Here is a 23127-nt window from a genome sequence, read left to right on the forward strand (position 1 = left end):
AGAATATTTTGTGAAAATATAACCTTGATATATTTAATAAATCTGACTGAATATGGTCATGTCAAAGATTAAAATCAATGTGAATTTTCACATATGTGTAATTATTTGTAAAAAAAAAAGTAATACAACATTTTTAATTAATTTAAATATACTATTATTTTATACTTTCTTTTAATAATTTATTTTTTAAATATGTTTATTGAACTTTTACAAAAAAAAAAAACAGGATCCAGAAACGGATAATATATTTTACCTCAACCCCACCCATACTGTTTGTAATTTTATTATTTTTTTGTAATTTTATTATTTTTCTTCAATTTTCACTTCATTTTTCTTCTTATTTTTTTTTAATTACCCCTACATTTTATCTACACGAAATTCGAAATCGTATGCACCGAATTGAACAACAACATGTTTTTTGCTAGAGAGGACTTTTTATATTTAACTGTGTTCAAATGCATTAAATAGATCCTCATTTTAGTGTTTTTCCCACAAAGGTTAGTTCTGTAAACGCGATCGTATTTCAATACTGCATTTCCCATCAGGCCATTCGCCGCGGCACGAGAATGGAAGTCACGTGACGTCACGCGGATGAAAACTTTGTATCCGCCGACAGAGAGAAAAGCAGAAAGTGGCGAGAAAGATGCACGACGAGGATGACAGCGCTGCCAATCCCAACAGGAGCTCTCGGATCCTGGCGACCAAGTCTCTGGATGTGGCCGACTGCGATGTAACGACGGAGCAGGCTCCCAAATTATGTGGCTATCTAAACAAACTAACGGGGAAGGGGCCGCTCAGAGGGTTCAAGACGCGCTGGTTTGTGTACGACCCGAGACGGTGTTACTTATATTATTTTAAAACACCTCAAGACGCCCTTCCACTAGGACACATTGAGATAGGAGATGCGTGTTTCACATATGATGTCGAGGCAGAAGAGGGGCTTTTTGAGATACGCACCGAGGGAAAGGAGTTTCTGCTTAAGGTAAAGTTAGATACACTTCACAGATGTCTGATTTACACAGAAATCTGTCAACAAGAACAAAGCACATAGCCAGTTCTCCATATAAAAAACTAGTATACATTAATATTTACTATGGTAAACTGAAGTAAAATTCTTGATAGTAAGATTAGGAGATGCTATTGTGTAGAAAAACAGTTTATCAATTTACTATGGTTAATACTAGTAGATTACTGTAACATACTACTACATTGTACTAAGTTTTACTGAAGTTTACTATACTGCATTGGCTACTATAATAAGTACACTGCAATCTTTTTCTTGTTAGTACATTTGTGACTTGACAGCTCATGACTGAACTGAGTCATGACTGAACATCATTGTAGCTTGTACAGTACACTGTCAAAAAATATGGCCTCAACTGGTAGTACAGCATTGCATTGGCAGCAGAAAGGTCATGGGATTCCCAGGAACACAAATACTGTTAAGGTGTACCTTGAATACTCAGGAAGTTACTTGGATACAAGTGTCTGCCAATATGGATAAATGTACTGTAAGTAGATATCAAGAGTGGCGGCCGGTGACTTCTTTTTTCGAGGGCGCATGATGCAAAGTTCGTCACAACATGTACTAAGCCCGTCATATGTGTGGTTCGTCATTTCAAAATATGTGTTCTGCGCGTCGAGCGATCCTATGTGCATCACATGTCTTGTCAAAATAAGTGCCTGCTGCAGACGCGTCTAAAGGGTTTATGATAAAAGAGACGCTCGCGTTTGCCAGATACTCACATAATCTCATGCGTAATCAGAGTTTACATTTAAGGGAGTGTCTTGCGTATATTTTGTGAACATGAGCGTCTCATTTATCATGAACGGTTTTGACGCGTGTGCAGCAGGCACTTATTTTGACAAAACACGTGATGCACATGGTTCACATGACGCAACAAACACATATTTTGAAAACACGAGCAACACACATGACACTCCGAACACTTATTTTGAATTTGCGCCCCTCAGAAGAGAAGTCACCAGCTGCCACTGGATATCAATGTTTTTAAAAATGTAATACAGCTTCACCTTTCTGAGCTTAGGGACTGACTTCATACAGTACATCCACTTAATAGGTCTTAATGGTAAAGTTGGTAAAAAGCAATCGCAAAATTGTAAAATTCTATCAGGGTTTATATTGAATCTTAATTCGCCTTTTAAATGTGACTTTGGTGGTCGAATGTTCGGCAATCAAAACTATTCATCCAAAAATGAAATTTCAGAAAATTTTAAATGCGTTCACACTGCCGACATGCTCGCTGCATTTATAAGCATATATTCACACCAGACGCGAATGAAGCGAATAAATCTCACGATTCGCCGTTATTGAACTCTTGAACATTTTTATTTAAATCACTACATATGCGCGTAAAATTCTCTTTCTCTCTATATATACAGTATATATGTATTCATTTATAAAGAGCGTGATTGTCCAACTTCTTCACTAACTTTCTTCCAAGCAAGATCCTTTTATTTCTGTTTCTATAAAATTACAAAGATGTGTCGTAAAGATCTGGGTGTCTGCATACAGTGACAATGATTTTGTCCTCCATTGTTGTTTGGTATTTCTGCCTCTGCTCGCTTCATCGTAATCACGTCACAACTAAAGATGGCTCCTGATTGCTTTATGTTTTGCAAATATCTGCTGAAGTTCCAATTTTTAACTTGCACGGTTTGCGCGAATCACGCTTTATATGCGTCAATCGTCCGGAACACTCAATTCACGCCATGTCATTTGTGCAAAACACATAATTCGCGCTGCAGGATGTATATTAAGGCTGTCAAGATTTCAATTTTAAATCGAAATCGATCGAAATTAAGTCACAACCTCGAACTTCGAACTAAAAAATGGAATCGTCGATGCTGCCACGCCCCCATGTCACGTCAAGTCGGCTTGCCAAGCTTTTGTAGTGTAAAAGCACATGTGGTTGAATGTGTTCGAATAATAATATTAGTTCGCGTCCATATTAACTCGTCATTACTCCCGCTCGCGTTTAACTCTTTCACCGCCAGCATTTTAAAAAAAAGTTGCCAGCCAGCGCCAGCGTTTTTCATGATTTTCACCAAAGTTTAATGCCTTCCAGAAAATGTTCTTCTTTAAATATATAAACATACAATATACCAAATGAAAGAACAGACCCTCTGCTTTCAAACAAAAAAAACCGTTTCATCCTACCTTTAGTGGTTCTTTTGCAATCAGCTTTTGAAAATGGGTAGGTTTTTGCAAAAACACCATATTTTGAGCAAAAAGCAGAGATAATTCCATTTTTATGACGGATTTTTCATAGAGATCATATTCAGAGCGATCTTTAAAACAGACACGGACATGCAGCAGCTTGCCATAGGGCAATACTTCCGGTTTTAAAAAGTTGCGGAAGGGCGCCACCTGGTGGATAATAGCGGTATTGCGGAAAGACGGAAAATCTCGTCATTGGCGGGGAAGCGTTTTCTCTTAATTGACAAGATATCTCGTCAATGGCGGGGAAAGAGTTAAATGACAAGGTGCAAACTAGTACTTGACAGGAATGTTCATCTTACAGAAAGTTTTGTTTTATCAGGTCTCTGCTTGTACCATATTTTTTCACTGACAGCACAAGAACATGGCAGGGCATCTCCGGGTTCAAGGTCAGATAGTATATGTCTAAAAATGGCATTGCATTTTTTTGTGCTTTCAAAAAAAAAAAGGTAAAAATCGAGAATCAAATCGTAACCTTAGAATCGAAAATGTAATCTAATCGAGGATTTGGAGAATCGTGACACCTACTCTTCTATCGAGTCTTTACATTGACTTAATATGTAAATGACTCGCTTAATGCTTCATTCGTATCTGTAGTGAAAACACCATTAGTCTATGCTGTTTTGATCGTGTCATCAAATTAGGGATGCTTAACGATTATTCGCGATTAATCTATAGCAGAATAAAAGTTTTTGTTTACATCATATATGTGTGTAAACTGTGTATCATAAATATGTATATATAAATATGCACACATGCATGTATAATTTTAAGAGAAAAAAATATTTATATGTTAAGTATTTATATTTATATATAATATAAATTATACATAAATATACAAATGTATATACATATGTAAACATTTCTAAAATATATACATGCATATGTGTACATTTATTTATTCAAAGTTATTATACACAGTTCACACACACATATATGATGTAAACAAAAACTTTTATTCTGCTATAGATTAATCGCGATTAATCGTTAAGCATCACTACATTAAATGCGTTGTTTTTTCGGTAAAATATTTTCACTCTTTCAGCATTAAATATTTTGCATGTTTTTGCTATTTTTGGCAAAATAGCATCAGTTTCCAAACATTTGGTGCATTACTTACTGTGCACTATATCACTTCATTCAGTTCAGAAAGATGTGATTAATTGTTCACATTTTTAAATAGTTTTAAGTAGGGATGCTAAACAATTAATCGCAATTAATCGTTAGCAGAATAAAAGTTTTTGTTTACATCACATATGTGTGTAAACTGTGTATAATAAATATGTATATATATAAATATGAACACATTCATGTATAATTTTAAGGGAAAAAAAATGTATATATTAAGTATTTATAATTATATATAATATAAATTATACATAAATATACAAATGTATATACACATGTAAACATTTCTAAAACATATACATGCATGTGTGGACATTTATTTATACAAAGTTATTATACACAGTTCACACACATATATGATGTAAACAAAAACTTTTATTATGCTAACGATTAATCACGATTAATCGTTAAGCATCCCTAGTTTTAAGCAGTTTGAATTTTTTGTGGGAATGATTTGTTAGTTGTTATCAGACTTTTTGTATGTACCATTAATTTGTGTTTGCAGCTCCTGCGCTGTTAATGTATTTCACAGTAAAGGTGCAACCACACCATCATCACTTGAATCATAAACTGGAACTGAGACCGAAACAAGCATGACGGTTCTCAAAGGAGACAGTCACATACACACCTGACCCTGTTCCTCTCAAGGCTGGGGGTATACCGTAACTCCAAAATAAAGCTTTGGTTTCACACTGCCTTTTTTCTCTTCCTGCACGCAGGCACCCAACAGGCAGGTGATGCATTACTGGCTGCAGCAGTTGCAGCAGAAACGCTGGGAGTTCAGTAACTCGGCCGGCCACAGAGACAGCTGGTACTCTCCCACCCCCTCGTTTCCACACACGGGTCTCGTGGCCAAAGATGCAGGTGAGACTCACAGTAGCACAAACCAATAGATAACATAACAGCCCTCCATTTATCTTTGATGTCTGATGCTATCTGTTAGCCATAACAGACATTGCTCAGTCTAAACAAACGGTTAACCTATAGTGTATTTATGGGTGTAGTCATGTGAAGTGAGTCAAAGGTCCCAAAGGCACATAGTTCCTCTTACCATGTGATGCATATCTGCCACCTTTCAGATAGACTCTGTCACTCACTGCTGGGAGGAATTTTGTAAATTGTAAAAATGTTGTGTCCACACTTTTTACCTGTGTAGTTCACTTTACAACATTTATATTATGCTTGGATTTTAAATAAATTTTATAGATTTCATCACACGCACACGATGATTTTTTTGATATGAGATATTATAATATAGATAGTTATAAATAGTTCAGTGTTTTTTGCTTCATGGGAACGTCTGTAGGGTTGCGCATTATTTTAGCAGTTCAAAAGACAGAAGCAAAACAAAGAGAGACCGTCTGCTTCCTCCTTACTGTCACTTTGGCTTTTTCAGTTTGCATAAACAGATGCCTTTGTGGATGGCACTGCATTTGTTTTTCAATTAAAGTGAGCAGCAATGTTCCTACTGACCTTTGTAATGTTAGTTGTTTGCATATGCAATGCAACTTTTTATCCAAACAACATCCACAGAGGTTTAAATGAACTCATAGCACAGTGACGCGTGGTGATGTAGAGCTTTGAAAGTTACAGCTGTATTATTTGCTTTGAATTTATTTATTCGTAGATTATTATTAAAAAGAGGGAATATAAGGTTAACAGGGTTGATTTATAAATTTGGCACACTCGTTCCAAAACATGAAGTATAATAATAAAATTGAAAAGGAAGTTGAAAAAGAAATGTGAACACAAAACATTGCCTAAAGCCATTTATGCAAGTAATTATGAATGACGGGGCGCTGAATTATTTGAAAATAATGCACACCTTTGCGCCGTGCCGTTACATGGCAGGCAATGTTGGGGGTAATGCATTACAAGTAACGCGCATTATGTAATAATATTACTTTTCTGAAGTAACGAGTAAAGTAACGCATTACTTTACAAATGTACATATTAATATTTGAGTTACTTTTTTAAAAAAGTAATGCGAGTTACTTTTTAGTAGTGCTGGGCAAAGATTAATCGCGATTAATCGCATACAAAATGAAAGTGATTTTTTGCATAATATATGTGCGTGTACTGTGTCTAATTATTGTGTATATTTAACCACACACACATTCATATATTCATTTCAGAATTGTTTTACTTATATATAATTTTTTTTAATTTATTTTTAATATAGAATATATAAAAATATCAATAAATATATATAAACATGTAAATGTTTCTTAAATACATACATGAATGTGTGTGTATTTATTTATACATAATAATTACACACAGCACATACTCATATATTATGCCAAAAATCACTTTTATTTTGTATGCGATTAATCGCGATTAATCTTTGCCCAGCACTACTTTTTAGTTAAATTAATTCAATTTAAAAATAAAATAATAAAGGAACAGTTTGAGTCAGAAACGGAGATTGCAGGCCAGAGTTTGAGATCAAGCCTCAGCCAAGTAAGAAAAAGTAACGCAAAAGTAACTTAAAATTAACGTAGGCATTACTTTCCATGAAAAGTAACTAAGTAACGCAATTAGTTACTTTTTTGAGGAGTAACTCAATATTGTAATGCATTACTTTTAAAAGTAACTTTCCACAACACTGATTGCAGGTGTGCATTATTTTCAAATAAGTCAAAGGACCGGAGTCAATTATTCTGCTTGTACCACGGCTACAACAGACATCGCTCTTGTGGTTATTTTAAGACTACCAGACAGGTCAAGTGTGCGTTCATCAAAAAATAATGCATACCCATGAAACATTTCAGAATAAAGCATTCAACAGCCCATGATATAATGAATTATTAATAAAGTCAGTATAACATTTAAGTTACTGAGTGATACAGAATTAACAGGATTGGCAAATAAGTGTCAGAGACTCAAACCGTGTGTTGTGTGTTTCAGAAGCAACACAATTCGAGAAGCCCTGCGAGACTATGGAAAGCGTCCGGAGTGATTTTGCCCTGGATATGGACAGTGATGGACAGGTCGGGATCCAGTCGGCACGTGGCCCTGTGGCTCCGCCCACAGCAGCTCTTAACTCTCTCAGACACTGGGGCTCTGGGCTCAGGTACCGTATGATCCTAAAAAAACTCAGCTGGCCATGCAATACAGTGATTTTGTTATGAAGTTGTGGTAGTAGTTTTGTAAATTGTGTATGTTGTGCATAGTGTCCCTCCAAAGATCCGTTAGGTGATGTAATTTGTAAGGCAGCCAAAGGGTTGAAACAAAGCCTTCAGCAAAGCTAAACAAACTCAACAGACTGGAAATGGTGCAACAAGCCTAAGTTTAGTTTCAAGAGGCTTGGAATCGAATTCTTCGACCCCAGATGTGAATAAAAGAAGACTAATAAATATCATATGTGAGAGACATAACTCCAGAACATCAAGATTAAGAAGTCTCTGTGATGGGGTTTAAAAATGTCCAACCTTCTCCAGCAGATTTAACTTCTTTACTTATTATTCATAACAAATGTGATGTTAAATCTCTAGTGTCTGGACATGTTGCTTATACATAAAAGATTAGTGTAGCAATAAAAACCTGATCTAATAAAATCGCATACTGTACAGTATTATGCAAAAGTTTTTGTAAGCAAAGTTTTAAGGGGATCGCACACCGGCCGCGCAGCTCAGCGTCGAGTAGCGTCTAGGACAACTCGGAGGTATTGTAAACCGGAAGTGCACATTAAATAGCGCGAGCTTCGTCAGATAGCGTCTACTTCAAAATGCAAAATATACGTTAGCAGCCAATGTTAATCCTTAATGATTTGGTACAAATATGATGTTATTTAATGTTAAACTATGTGAGTGGCGCTGTGTGGCGCGACAGGGATTTGAGCAACTTCCTGAGTCACAGCTGGGCGGCACGGACAGGCGCCACCTGGCGGCGCCGGTGTGCGTATACTCATAGAAAACAATGTGTTCGATTTTTTTTAGAACGGCCATCCATATTTATTTTCCCTCTCTTCACTGCAAAAAAATTTCTTACTTAGTATTTTTGTCTTGTTTTCAGTACAAATATCTAAAAATTCTTAAATCAAGATGTTTTTTCTTGATAAGCAAAATTACCTAAGAAAAAAGTCTAGTTTTTAGACAAAATGTATCAAATTTAGGTGAATTTGTGGATAAAACAAGCAAAAAAATCTGCCAATGGGGTAAGCTAATTTTTCTAGATTTTTTTCTTGAATTAAGTGTTTAAGAAAAAAGTTCAATCTTTTTTTGCTTTCCCCATTGGCAGATTTTTTTGCTTGTTTAATCCACAAATTCACTTAAATTTGATATTTTGTCTTAAAACTAGACTTATTTTCTTAGGTTATTTTGCTCATCAAGAAAATGCATCTTGACTTGAGAATTTTTAGATATTCGTGCTTAAAACAAGACAAAAATACTAACTAAGAAAGTCATTTTTGCAGTGTTATTAAGATACAAACAGAAAATATAGGAAATGTGTACACAAAATGTAAAAAAAATACAATTTTGAGAACAAAAGCGTGATCTCCTTTGGCACTACATACATCTTGAACTCTTTCGAGGAGAATGAAGTCATGTGGCTTTCATTTAATTTATATTTAACCCTTTAACTCTGCGGACCCGCCAGCGTGTCCAAAACCATGTCCTCAAAAAAATTTTTATTAAATTGTGGAGATTAGACAATTTTTATCAATTTACTCCAGTGTGAGCAGATGACAAATTTCATGTATTTTCTGTTGTATTTTTAATAAAAAAGACTAAGAAATAATTATATACAATGTAAAAAATGACTTTCTTACTTGGTATTTTTGTCTTGTTTTCAGAAATCAAGATTTATTTTCTTGATGAGCAAAATGACCTAAAAATATACAATTTAAGTGAATTTGTGCTTAAAACGAGCATAAATATCTGCCAATATTTATTGGTCACTATACCATTGCAAAAACAACAAATGTCATGGTGGTTAAGATAAAATGAACTTTGCCTCCTCATAATTTGCATGTCTATGTCTCTTTCCCTGTATCAGAAATAGCATGTCCCACTTGCGAGCTGGCTGGGGAGGAGAGAACAGACGCAGTGTGTTTTATACAGGCAGCAATGAGGAGTGGGAGATGGTGGACCCTCCAACTAAAGACATACAAGAGCACAAACCCTCATCTGACATCCAGCGGAGAGAAAGTCCTTCACACAATCAAAGATGTAAGATCATTTTACATCTGCTTTATTTTCTAGCAATCTGTTTTTTCTTTTAAGACAACAGTATCTATGATTTGTTTTGATGTTCTGTGAGATGCGAGAGATGTTGTTTATGAAAGAACAGTTGTTGTCAGTACTGTCACACCGTCACCAGGCGTGATATGACATGTTCACTGTTAAGCTCATCAAAGCATTTGTGATATTGTAGCTTTATAGAGCCGGATTTTTCCACCAATTATATTATACTGTGGGTAGGATTATTGATCAGTGTAACAGAAATGTCAAATATTAAAGAGAGTTTTTATTAGTAATTGTGTTATACCTTAAGTTATGTATAAGGCCATTCTGTCGAGTCATTATGTATCAGTTTATGTGACTTGTTTTCTTGTAAATCAGCATTTTTATAAGACTCTGGATTCTGCCAACAAACCAGAAGTTCTGAATGGCCTGAGGCTGGGATTAAGCAGATTTAAAGCAAAAGTATTTGATATATGTGATATATACGTATAATATGTGGAGTGAGCATTCGGTTAATATCAATATTTCTTATTTGACAGAAATGGCATTAGCGGCTTTTGTATCTGAGCTCTTCATAATTGATATATTAAGACTTTGTGCATGGTAAAATAATGCTACTACCCTAGTTCTTATCAACCCCTCTGTATCTGCTTGTTCGACTGTCCCCAGATTCCATTGGCTCAGCGTTCACGTTTGATTTCCGCAACCCGTCGCGAATGAAGCGGCCCTTTCACGTGGGCTCTGGGAAAGCCAGCCGCAGCACAGAGACCTCACCGCTAGAATGCAACGGGACCAAGACCTCCGAACTTCAGCTCCGCCTTCAGAGCCAGCAGGAGGAGATCAGCCACTTACAAGAACAAGAGAACCGCCTCCGAGAGGAGCTTGCCAGTCAGAAGGTAAGATATAAATAAATAAATTATTTTTTTTATTTTATTTATTAAACAGGGAAGGATTAAAACAATCGGGCCTGACTCAGTATTAAACTGGTTTTCAGCAGGTTCCTGTTCTGCAGAACAGACAGTAAATACCACACAGACAACAAACTGCAAAGCAAAAGAACAACCATACAAATGAACGAATGAATGAATGAATGAAGGATTGATTGAATGATGATTGAATTGATTGAAATGGATGGATGGATGGACAGATGGTGGAATGAAAACATTAAGAGATTGAGTGAGTTGATCGATTTGATTGATTGCATGGATAGAGGAATTAATAAATGAAGGGTTTGATTGATTGGATGGATGGTTGGTTGGATGGATTAAATTATTAATTTTGAATTAAATTGATTTAATGGTTGATTGGGTTAATAGATTGGTTAAATTGATTGGAAAGAATGAATGAAGGGTTTGATTGATTAAATGAATAAATGAATGAATGAATTGATTTGATTTATTGGATGATGGATGGATGGATGGATGGATGGAGAAATGAATAAATGAAGAGTTTGTTTGATTGACTGATTGCATAGATGGATGGATGGATGGATGGAATTAATAAATGAAGGGTTTGATTGATTGCATGAATGGATGGAATTAATAAATTAATAAAAGAAGGGTTTGATTGAATGAATGGATGGTTGGTTGGTTGGATGGGTTGATTAAATTATTGGATGGATGGAGGGATGGATGGAGGAATGAATACATTAAGAATTTGACTGATTTAATGGATGAATGGATTGAGTCGGTTGATTGGGTTAATGGATTAATTGGATTGATTTAATTGAATCGAAAGAATGAATGAAGGGTTTGATTGATTGATTGAATGAATGATTGAATTAATGAATTGATTTGATTGATTTATTGGATGGATGGATGGATGGATGGAGGAATTAATAAATATTATTCATAGAGTTTGATTTGATTGGTTGGTTGGTTGGTTGGTTGGTTGGTTGGTTGATTGATTTGATTGATTGATTGATTGATTGATTGATTGATTGATGGATGGATGGATGGTTGGATGGGTTGATTAAATTATTGGATGGATGGATGGATGGATGGAGGAATGAATACATTAAGAATTTGACTGATTTAATGGATGGATGAATAAAGGGAATGAATGAGTGGATCAATGAATTAATGGTTGGATGGTTGGATGGATGGATGAATGAATGCATGGGTTGAGTCGGTTGATTGGGTTAATGGATTAATTGGATTGATTTAATTGAATCGAAAGAATGAATGAAGGGTTTGATTGATTGATTGATTGAATGAATGATTGAATTAATGAATTGATTTGATTGATTTATTGGATGGATGGATGGAGGAATTAATAAATATTATTCATAGAGTTTGATTTTATTGGTTGGTTGATTGATTGATTGATTGATTGATTGATTGATTGATTGATTGATTGATTGATTGATTGATTGATTGATGGATGGATGGATGGTTGGATGGGTTGATTAAATTATTGGATGGATGGATGGATGGATGGATGGATGCAGGAATGAATACATTAAGAATTTGACTGATTTAATGGAAAGATGAATAAAGGGAATGAATGAGTGGATGAATTAATTAATGGTTGGTTGGTTGGATGGATGGATGGATGAATGAATGCATGGGTTGAGTCGGTTGATTGGGTTAATAGATTAATTGGATTGATTTGGAAAGAATGAATGAATGAATTAATTAATTGATTTTATTGATTTTTTTATATTGATTTGATTGATTGTTTAATTGCATGGATGAATGGAATTAATAAATTCATAAATAAAGAGATTGGTTGAGTGATTGGATGGATGGATGGATGGATGGATGGATGAATGGTTGGTTGGATGGGTTGATTAAATTATTGGATGGATGAATGGATTGGTGGATGAATGAATAAAGGGAATGGATGAATGAATTGTTTGTTGGTTGGATGGATGGATGGATGGATGGATGGAGGGTTTGATTGATTGGATTAATGAATGAATGAATGAATGAATGGTTTGTTAGAAAGAATTAATGAATGAAGGATATGATTGACTGATTTGATTGTCGGTTGAACGAACAAACAAATTATCTGAAGGATGAATGAATCAATGATTTATTGAGTTTAATGAATAAATGCTAGATCAGGGATCAGGTTAAAAACTAGAATTGCATGAAGTCTGGTTAAATGTTTACCCTGGGTCGTATCATATTTTTATTCAGCAGGCGTGTCAGAGCTGTTTGCCCACAGTTCCTCATTTTGGTGCTAATGCGTAAAATGAGGATTTCCCTTGTGTGTTGTGAATGCAAATGTTGACACAGTCTCTTATTTCGTTTGCTTCTACGTTTGTAAGACTTACATTTGAACATTGTCTTATGTCAGCCATAAACTTTGCTGCAATACATCCCTGTAACTTTAGGTACATTGTGAACTTTTCATTCATGACTGTGCTACTGTGTGCTTTTCTGTAAAGGTTTCATCACATCTAAAGCAAGCCGTCTGAAAACAACAGAATGGGTATTGGTTTTGTGTGTAGATGAAAAGCGTTTCCCTGTAGTTATAAGCTGTCCGTAACAACTTTAATATTCCTGTCTCCGTTCTTACCTCAACACACATTGTTTTATTAACAAGTACTCCTAAGGATTTGCACACTTTCAATTAATTTGGTCTGTTAATGACTGACAATGCTAATATATCTTATTATTATTAACATGAAGAACTTGGTAAAATATGTTTATTATTTATGTAGCTCAGTAAAGAGCATTGTGTCAGCAGTGCAAAGGTCATGTGTTCGATTCCCAGAGAACATGCATACTGATCAAATGTACAGCTTGAATGCACTGTATGTCACTTTGGATACAAACGTCTGCCAAAGGCATTCAATATAAATAAATATCAAACCCAGGATAATTCAGTCTTCATTACCGTATAATATATTTTTGTCATAAAACTTGTTATACTACCTCAAGGGACACGCATGCAAATCAAGAACCAACCAAACTAGACAGATGTTTGAATTCATTTGGTGTAATGCTTTAATAATTAAATTGAGTGACTTTTTTGCCAGTTGTATACAAAGAAAGGTCTGCATTTCTGCAGCAACCTTTGACCTCATGATCAGACTTTAAATATATAGATCAATGACAACAGAGGAATCTGAGTTTGTTTGGCCTGGTCACTTGATGTGTGTTGACGGGTCACTGTGCTGTAATGAAATGTCTTAAAGGTTTTTGTTTTATGCACCATTGTGTCCTCCTCTATCAGGAGCTGGTTCGTCTCCTCCAGCAAACCTTACGGAGCTCCCAGTGCGACTGGCGTTCAACGGGATCTCAAAACCATGACCAAAGTGAGGAATGTAACGCCCTGGCAGAGCGGGACGGACAGATCAGTGAGCTCTGCTGTCGTATGGAGAGGCTGGCGTTGGAGAAGGAAAGTCTTCAAAAGGAGCTGAAGGGTTTGAAGATCAAAGTGGGGGAGATAAATGAGCAACTCGGCATGCTTATGGAGACCATACAAGCTAAAGATGAAGTCATCATGAAACTTTCACAGCAGAGCGACGAAGGAGAAACGCAGATTGCTGAATGCAGCTCGCCGGGTGGCAGCAGAGAGAAACAAGAGCTGGACATCCTAAAGGTAGTATAACAACCAGCACTGTGAATATTTATGAATGTATGATTAGAGCTTATGGTGGAATAAGAGCAGGGTTGCCAGGTTTTCAAAGCAAAATCTGCCCAATTGCTAATCAAAACTAACCTTAGCGCTTTACAGGGGTAAGATCTTTCGCAGATTTTTGCAGGGTTCATCTGCTAAAATTTGCATTTCGGGGCTAAATATCAAGTATCAAGTTTGCTGTCGCATTGTGTTATCAGCTCAAAGGTCATGGGTTGGATTCCCAGGGAACACACACACACTGATCAAATTTAGTATAATAGGTCAGTTTAAATAAAGCGTTTGCCGTATGCACAACTGTAAATGTTACATACAAGTTTGCTTTATAATGTTTATGGTATTTAATGTTAGATATAGGGCTGTCACAATTATTAAATAATCATCTCTTTGTGATTATTTGACCTCATCGCGATGATTTCAGATCACCGCAATGATTGCACATCTCTCTAAAAGACACAAGGGGGAGCTGCAGCGCCTGTGTTAATGAGACATTATCAGATTACTTTTAAATATGTGTTATGCGTATTAAAATTTACTGAAAGGTAAACCTTGCAAAATATTTAATTTAAATAATCATAACAATGTGTGAAAATTATTTAATAAACAAACAAAAATTGTATGAGAATTAAATGTCAAAGTAATAAAACAGGCAATTAATCGTCATAATTATCAAAGCACTAAAACAGGCAAATAATGGTCATAATCGTCACAATTTATTAGACGATTAACCTTCAGACAAATTTCATAATCGTGACAGCCCTAGTTAGATGTGCAACAGAATGTTGGAGTATTTTGTTTGGCAACACTGTGGCAACAAAAAATATAGTTTTTTTTTTTTTATAAAAATCATTCAGGATTCATGGCAGTTGCTTCGTTTGGAGATTAAATCATGACCACTACATAGCATTCTTCTTATCTCTGAACTTAGATAGTTGCAGGAAGTACTAGCATAGGGGTGGCACACCACATTCATTTATTTTTTGCTAAGGTTTGCATATGTTGGTGTGATCTCAATGACAGCTTTTCTAAAATTATATCCTAAAATAGGAAATAACCCAATATAATGCCTTGCTTTAAAAATATATGCAATATAAACCCATGTATCGTAATGTGAGATTCTTGCCGATACACAGCCCTATGTTGAAGTATAATGAAACAGTTTAAAACCATTACAGAATAAATAATAAATATAATAATGATGTTAAACTAATATTATATTACATATAAAATAATGTTTTGATTATAAACATTAACTCTTTCCCCGTCATTAACGAGATAAATAATAAATTAAGAGAAAACGCTTCCCTGCCAATAATGAGTTATTGCGGCAATCCGTATTTCTGGATATTATCCACTAGGGATGGGACAATAAATCGTGCTATTGCGTGTTTTCTTAACTCTTTCACCGCCAGCGTTTTTAAAAAAAGTTGCCAGCCAGCGTTTTTCATGATTTTCACCAAAGTTTAATGCCTTCCAGAAAATGTTCTTCTTTAAATATATAAACATACAATATACCAAATGAAAGAACAGACCCTCTGCTTTCAAACAAAAAACCGTTTCATCCTACCTTCAGTGGTTCTTTTGTGATCAGCTTTTGAATATGGGTAGGTTTCTGCAAAAGCACCACATTTTAAGGAAAAAGCAGAGATAATTCAATTTTTGTGACGGACTTTTCATAGAGATCCCATTCAGAGCGATCTTTAAAACAGACACGGACATGCAGCCGCTTGACATAGGGCAATACTTCCGGGTTTAAAAAGTTGCGGAAGGGCGCCACCTGGTGGATAATAGCGGTATTGCGGAAATACGGAAAATCTCGTCATTGGCGGGGAAACGTTTTCTCTTAATTGACGAGATATCTCGTCAGTGGCGGTGAAAGAGTTAAGGTAGGATGAAACAGGGTTTTTTTTAAAGCAGGGGATCTGTTCTTTCATTTGAAATATTGTATGTTTTTATATTTAAAGAAGAAGAACATGCCTTTCTAGAAGGCATTAAACTTTTGTGAAAATCATGGCAACTTTTTTTTAAACGCTGGCAGGAAGTTAATTTCTTTAGTTGATTGTTTCAGAAAAGACTGTTGGGATTGTGAAGTGATGATAATATATAAAGTTTCTGTTTGGTTACTTTACATGCACTGCAGTGCCCTACATCCAACATTGTTTTTTGCATTGTTTCAGGACAGTCTTCAGGGCTATAAATCCCAAAATAACTTCCTGAACAAAGAAATCCTGGAGCTGACAGTCTTGCGAAGAAATGCTGAAGCTAGAGAAAAGGTTCTGGAAGCAAAGGTCTGTGTGTGTCTCGTCGTACAGTCTTTAATTCTTCTACAGGAAGTACAAAATGACAGCTACTCATTGCATTTGTGCCGTGTTAACATTTCCTTTTACCTTTTCGCAGAATTCCTTTGTCCTGCAAAAAGTTTTTGTTTGCTGAGATATCGTTTTTGTTCTCTCTGCTCCAACAGTGCACCAGTTTGGATGCCAAGCTGTGTCAGGTGGAGAGTAAGTACCTGGTTCTTCTGCAGGAAGTGAAGAATCCTGTGTGCTCCTCATCTGAACAGAGCCATAGTGGAGAATTCATCAGTCGTCTGGTGGAGGACGCACTACAGGTGGAGAGCACGGACCAACAAGAGCACCCCATCCTCAAACCTAACGCTGTCAGGTACCACAGCCTTTCTTAAACTCGAAACTTGATTTCAATATTTTGACATGACCTACTCAGACAATATTAAAGATATCAAGGTTATATTTTTACAAAATGGTTTTATGTAGGTTTTACAGACTTGACAGTCTCTCAAAGCATACAACATAAAACTTCTCACTATTTTCAATTAGTGAGTATGACGTTTATGGCTTCAAGACGGTGCCAGAGGAGGAAGATGACGAGGAAAAACTCGAAGCTAAAAAGAGAGCGCTGGACCTCCGTTCTTTCTCCCTAACAGACCATGAGACGTCTGTTCGAGTGAAGTGGGACAACTACCTGGCCATTACCATGAACAGAGAGATGGTCCGATCTCCGGAGCTGAAGGCGCTGATGCGAAGCGGTGTTCCCCATACCCATCGCTCAAAGGTGTGGAGATGGTGCGTGAACTTCCACGTGAAAAAGATGCGCGACAGCCAGCCGAAGGATTATTATCTGAACCTACTGAGCATGGCGAGCGATAAACCCAACCCGGCCTGCAAGCAGATCGAACTTGACCTCTTGCGGACGCTCCCTAATAATAAGCATTACGCCTCCCCTGACTCAGAGGGAATCCAGAAACTCAGGAACGTCCTGCTGGCTTTTTCCTGGAGGAATCCAGATATCGGATATTGCCAAGGTCTCAACAGGTAATGGATCTAAACAATTACAGGTTTCTGGTTTATTCGTTGGGTATTTGTGAGACTCCATGGGGAATGAATTATACTCGTGAAGATAGTAATGTTGCTCCATTGCAAAGACATTAAAGGGATGGGTCACCCAAAAATAAAAATGTTTAATAATTTATTAACCCTCAGGTTGTAAGAGACCTGTATACATTTCATTGCTCTGCTGAACATCAATGAAGATATTTGTAATGAAGCAGAAAACAGAAGTACCATTGATTTCCATAGTAGGAAAAACAAATACTATAGAAGTCAATGGGGCTCAGAAATGGTTTGGTTACAAATATCTTCCTTTTTGTACTGTACTGTAAAAGAGAATTCATTAAAAACAGATCTGACTTTTGTTTTGGGGGGATATTTTTACTCTTTCAGACTGGCAGCTATTACACTTCTTTATTTGGATCAAGAGGACGCTTTCTGGTGTCTCGTCGCCATTGTGGAGGTTTTCATGCCACGGGACTATTACACGAAAACGTTGCTTGGCTCACAGGTTTGGTCACAAGCTTGACTTCTTGCTCACAGTCAAAAAAAAAAAATCCCCCTGAACGCTGCCAAGGTTTTAACATTTTATGTGAGCCTTTGAGCATGCCGTTGTTTACGGTGTATGACTCACTAGCATCATGCTAACAGTACATTTTTCTATTCAGTCATGTTCAACAGTTTCTTGTTTTGTTTTATTTTCTGTGTCTGTTCCTACTTAACATATCTGCATATTGTGGTCTTACACGACATGTTAAACCTTACTATATGGTTACCAAAGTGGCTTTTTAAATTAAGGCCATATTATTGGCATACTACTAGTTTGGAGTCATTTATTGCTAACATGTGGCTATAGTTATTAGTCAGTGATAAATGATAAGTTATGTGACCTAAAAAAACATTGTTTGTATCTTCAGCTGATGATTTGGGTTTTTTTTGGTACAGGTAGATCAGCGTGTGTTTAAGGACCTTATGAATGAGAAATTACCCAGGCTTCATGCTCATTTTGAGCACTACAAGGTGGACTTCTCTCTTATCACCTTTAACTGGTTCCTGGTGGTGTTCGTGGACAGCGTGGTCAGTGACATCCTCTTCAAAATCTGGGATGCTTTTCTCTACGAGGGACCCAAGGTGTGCAGAGTGCTTTGTTGTAAACGTATGCATTGTGCTTGTAGCTCGACTGGTAGGACATTAAGCTAGCAATGCTAAGGTCATAGGTTTGATGTAACTTTAGAGGTATTCTCGAATCACCTGAATCACTTTTTACCCGAACCCGACGTGCATAAATCATTTTTTAAAAAGAAAGTCCGGACCCGAGACAAACTCGACAAAATTAGACCCGAGTCCGACCCGACCCAGATGTCAGGTTTTTTTTGTGCTAGCGTCATGCTAAAGCATGCAAGCTTCATGTTAAATCATGCAAGCTTCATGTTAGCTTTATGCTGAATAATGCTAAATCATGAAAGGTTCAGGTTAGCTTCATGTTGAATCCTATTATTACCTTAATGCTAAATCATGTTACCTTCATGTTAAATCATGTTAACCTCATGCCAAATCACGTGAGCTTCATGTTAAATTGTGTTAGCATCATGTTAGCTTCATGGTAAATCATGCGAGCTTTATGCTTAATCATGAGCTTCTTGTTAAATCGTGTTAGCATCATGCAAACTTCATGCTAAATCATGCAAGCTTCATGCTACCTTCATGTTAAATCATGTTACCTTCATGCTATATCATGTTACCTTCATGCTAAATCATGTTAGCTTCATGTTAAATCATGTTAACATCATGTTAGCTTCATGTTAAATCATGTTACCTTCATGCTATATCATGTTACCTTCATGCTAAATCATGTTACCTTCATGTTAAATCATGTCAACATCATGCTAAATCATGTGAGCTTCATGGTAAATCATGTTAACATCATGCTAAATCATGTTAACATTACCTTCATACTAAATCATGTTGCCTTCATGTTAAATCATGTTAGCATCATCTTAGCTTCATGTTAAATCATGCTAAATCATGTTAGATTTCATGTTAAATCATTTTAACATCATGTTACCTTCATGCTAAATCATGTTACCTTCATGCTAAATCATGTTACCTTCATGCTAAATCATGTTACCTTCATGCTAAATCATGTTAACATCATGCTAAATCATGTTACCTTCATGCTAAATCATGTTACCTTCATGTTAAATCATGTTACCTTCATGCTAAATCATGTTAACATCATGCTAAATCATGTTACCTTCATGCTAAATCATGTTACCTTCATGCTAAATCATGTTACCTTCATGCTAAATCATGTTAACATCATGCTAACATGTTACCTTCATACTAAATCATGTTACCTTCATGTTAAATCATGTTAGCATCATGCTAAATCATGTTACCTTCATGTTAAATCATGTTAGCATCATGTTACCTTCATGCTAAATCATGTTAACATCATGTTAAATCATGCTAACATTACCTTCATACTAAATCATGTTACCTTCATGTTAAATCATGTTAGCATCTTGTTAGCTTCATGTTAAATCATGCTAAATCATGTTAGCTTTCATGTTAAATCATGTTAACATCATGTTAGCTTCATGCTAAATCATGTTACCTTCATGCTAAATCATGTTAACATCATGTTAAATCATGCTAACATGTTACCTTCATACTAAATCATGTTAGCATCATGTTAGCTTCATGCTAAATCATGTTACCTTCATGTTAAATCATGTTAGCATCATGTTAAATCATGTTAGCTTTCATGTTAAATCATGTTAGCTTCATGCGAAATCATGTTAGCCTTATGTTAAACCATGCTAGCTTCATGTTAAATCATGCTAGCTTCATGTTAAATCATGCTAGCTTCATGTTAAATCATGCTAGCTTCATGTAAATCATGTTAAATCATAACTTTTCTATCTAGTTTTCATTTGTTATTTGACAATGACACCAAGGTAACCGCTACAATGTGCATTCACAATTTATTGACAGGCTTGGCTCAATAAAAAATGAACCTATTGCCAGCCACACGATGTCGCAAACGCTTTTGGCTAACAGGCGGGGTGGTTGGAAAAGGACTCGATGCACACACACGAGAGAGTTCGGATCTGTTCAGCAAAAACACATTCTTTCTAAGTTACCTGAGACCCGCGGCCACTAATATACCTGACTTGTGTCCGAGGCATACGTGAAACTTTTAGACCCGAACCAGCTCGGGTCGTACCTCGGGTTTTCGGATCTAAGTGGACCTGTGAAGACTGCAAGGTTGATGCCCAGGGAATGTACTACTCATGATTTCCTTTTTTTACAGTTACTTTTATGCATTTGGTGAAGACTTGGTATAAAACCCACAACTTTTTGCGCTACTAACACAATGCTCTGGAGCTTCATGAACTACTGTAACTAACATTAATGTTGATATTTTATATGTGTGACAACTTTGGCACCTTTTTATTTTGGCAGATAATGTTCAGATTCGCTCTTGCACTCTTCAAGTACAAAGAAGATGAATTTCTGAAGCTTCAGGATACAATGGCCATTTTCAAGTACCTTCGCTACTTCACCCGTACCATCCTGGATTCAAGGTTTGGACTTTTGATGGACCTGCAGTTAAACAATTTTAACATGGATAACCTTGAAATGCTTTAGCTAATGCAAGCTTGTGTTTCTCATAGGAAATTGATGAGCATTGCCTTTGTGGACATGAATCCCTTCCCACTGAGGCAGATCCAAAATCGGCGTACGTTCCATCTGGAGAAAGTTCGTCTGGAGCTCACAGAGCTGGAAGCCATCCGCCAGACCTTTTTGCGGGAGAGAGATACAACCCTGGATGGACGAACACTCATCAGTGATGATGAGGAAGACGGATAAAACAGCCAATAAGAGACCTGCACATCTGATAGCCAATCTAAGAGTCCTCTGTAGTTGTCCATGTTTAGTTTTTGGATTAGATTTGATGAAAAATCAGTATTGGGGTTTTTTTTATGTGTGAAAAAGCAAAGCTAATCATAATGTGGCATTCAGGGACGTAAGAACAGTATTCCTCTACATCAACCAATGTGTATTTACCTTTTTTATTGTCTTGAATGCTTTGACATTCCATCCATTTGTACATACAAAGTAATAAAAGAACTAAAGTACTTTATATTGAGCCAGGTGTGGATTGTACAAGTGTCAAAATGTGTACACACTTATGCTGGACAAAATACAGCATAGGTGTACAATCCCGGACACCAACGTATCCTCTGCCGATAAGTCAGACTGAGTCCATTGTGTGTTTACATACTCTTGGTAGATTGTATATCAACACTTTATATCACCTTTGTAATAAAATAATTTGATATTAATCACATTTTTGCAAATTACAAGGTACTTTTACAAACCACTTTATTAGTCATTTTTTACATGCTCTTAAATGAGGAAATGGCAAGATTCATTTAGTATAAACCAGGCTTAGGTAATCCAGGGATGAACCTGCCAAACATTGCAGGCATAGTTAAGGAAATTTCACAAGATTTATCTATCAAGTAGACTCATTTGAGAACATCTTGTCGACTATGGACATGATTAATCAATGACTATTCGTCAGGTTTCGCAAGCATCACTTCTGTGTTTAGGTTTTACGAGCACAATGCACAATTGCTGACGTCTAAATTGTTTTATTGGTACCTGTTGTGTTGTTTTCAAACTTCAACTTCTTTTTGTGTCTGTTCTTTGCTTCAATTATTAAAAGTCTTTCATCACAGTCAACAGACGCTGCTCAAAATGACCATGTTGATGTGAAAAATACTTAGCATTTTGTTGGGTGCCGAGCATGTATTATGTTTAATGTGTCTGAAATGTACTTAAAATGTCAAATTCATTCTCAAAGGCATAAATGATGAGATGATTTCTGCATCAATTACAATTTTCTAAGCTCTTCGCTTTGCATAATCATTTTAAAGGCGTTTACATGTGTTTGCTTTATTGTTATTACCTATTAATACACATACAATACTTTGCAGTTTATTATTGGAGTGATTGTACACTTAACATTATTCCTTCATCTTACCAATACGGTATTGATTCTGTCAAGTGTTCTTGGGCAATGCTTATTTGACTGAGCGGTATAATTTTCTATATTTTCAGATTTTCTATGAATTCACTTTGAGAGCTGGTCTCTCATAATCTCTATTTTCCACTAGCACTTGCTTTCTGATTTGTTTTAATGGTCATTTCTGTAGTAATGTTACTAATGTTACCAACCCAATTTAAAAAAAAAAATTATTTGACAATTTTGAGTTTCAACACATTCGATTCAAGATCTTTCATTCTGTAGTATTCATTTTATTTTGTTATGTCTGTTTATAGCACAGAATGAGTAAGCTATGATTTAATTGTCTATGTTGCTGTTGTTCAATGCAATGCATTTATCTGTGACGCATTTATGCTGTGCACAAATTCTGATGAATATCCTTTGAATGTTACGGAGGCAAATCTTTATCACATTACATTCCTATGAATGTTTTTGTTTACTTTGCATGACTATCTAGCACAATAAACTGTTATTGCTTACAACAGTAGGTTTCTGTCTTTATATGTTTTAAAACACTTGAACTGGCTTTTCATAAATAATAGTGTTACAAATGAT

The 23127-nt window shown here is 36.0% G+C and overlaps 1 protein-coding gene across 1 annotated transcript; it reads left to right on the forward strand.

Moving 5' to 3' along the window:
* The first annotated feature begins 567 nt into the window (after positions 1–567).
* tbc1d2b (TBC1 domain family, member 2B) lies at positions 568–23054 on the forward strand. Its single transcript, XM_065292076.1, has 13 exons — positions 568–982; positions 5089–5233; positions 7280–7445; positions 9371–9543; positions 10228–10454; positions 13744–14112; positions 16326–16436; positions 16613–16809; positions 16983–17477; positions 17886–18003; positions 18438–18623; positions 20961–21082; positions 21173–23054. The coding sequence occupies exons 1-13, from the start codon at positions 644–646 to the stop codon at positions 21366–21368; spliced, it is 2844 nt and encodes a 947-aa protein (XP_065148148.1). The 5' UTR covers positions 568–643; the 3' UTR covers positions 21369–23054.
* The last annotated feature ends 73 nt before the right edge of the window (positions 23055–23127 follow it).

This window comes from Paramisgurnus dabryanus, chromosome 23 (assembly GCF_030506205.2).
Source record: "Paramisgurnus dabryanus chromosome 23, PD_genome_1.1, whole genome shotgun sequence".
Classification (NCBI taxonomy): domain Eukaryota; kingdom Metazoa; phylum Chordata; class Actinopteri; order Cypriniformes; family Cobitidae; genus Paramisgurnus; species Paramisgurnus dabryanus.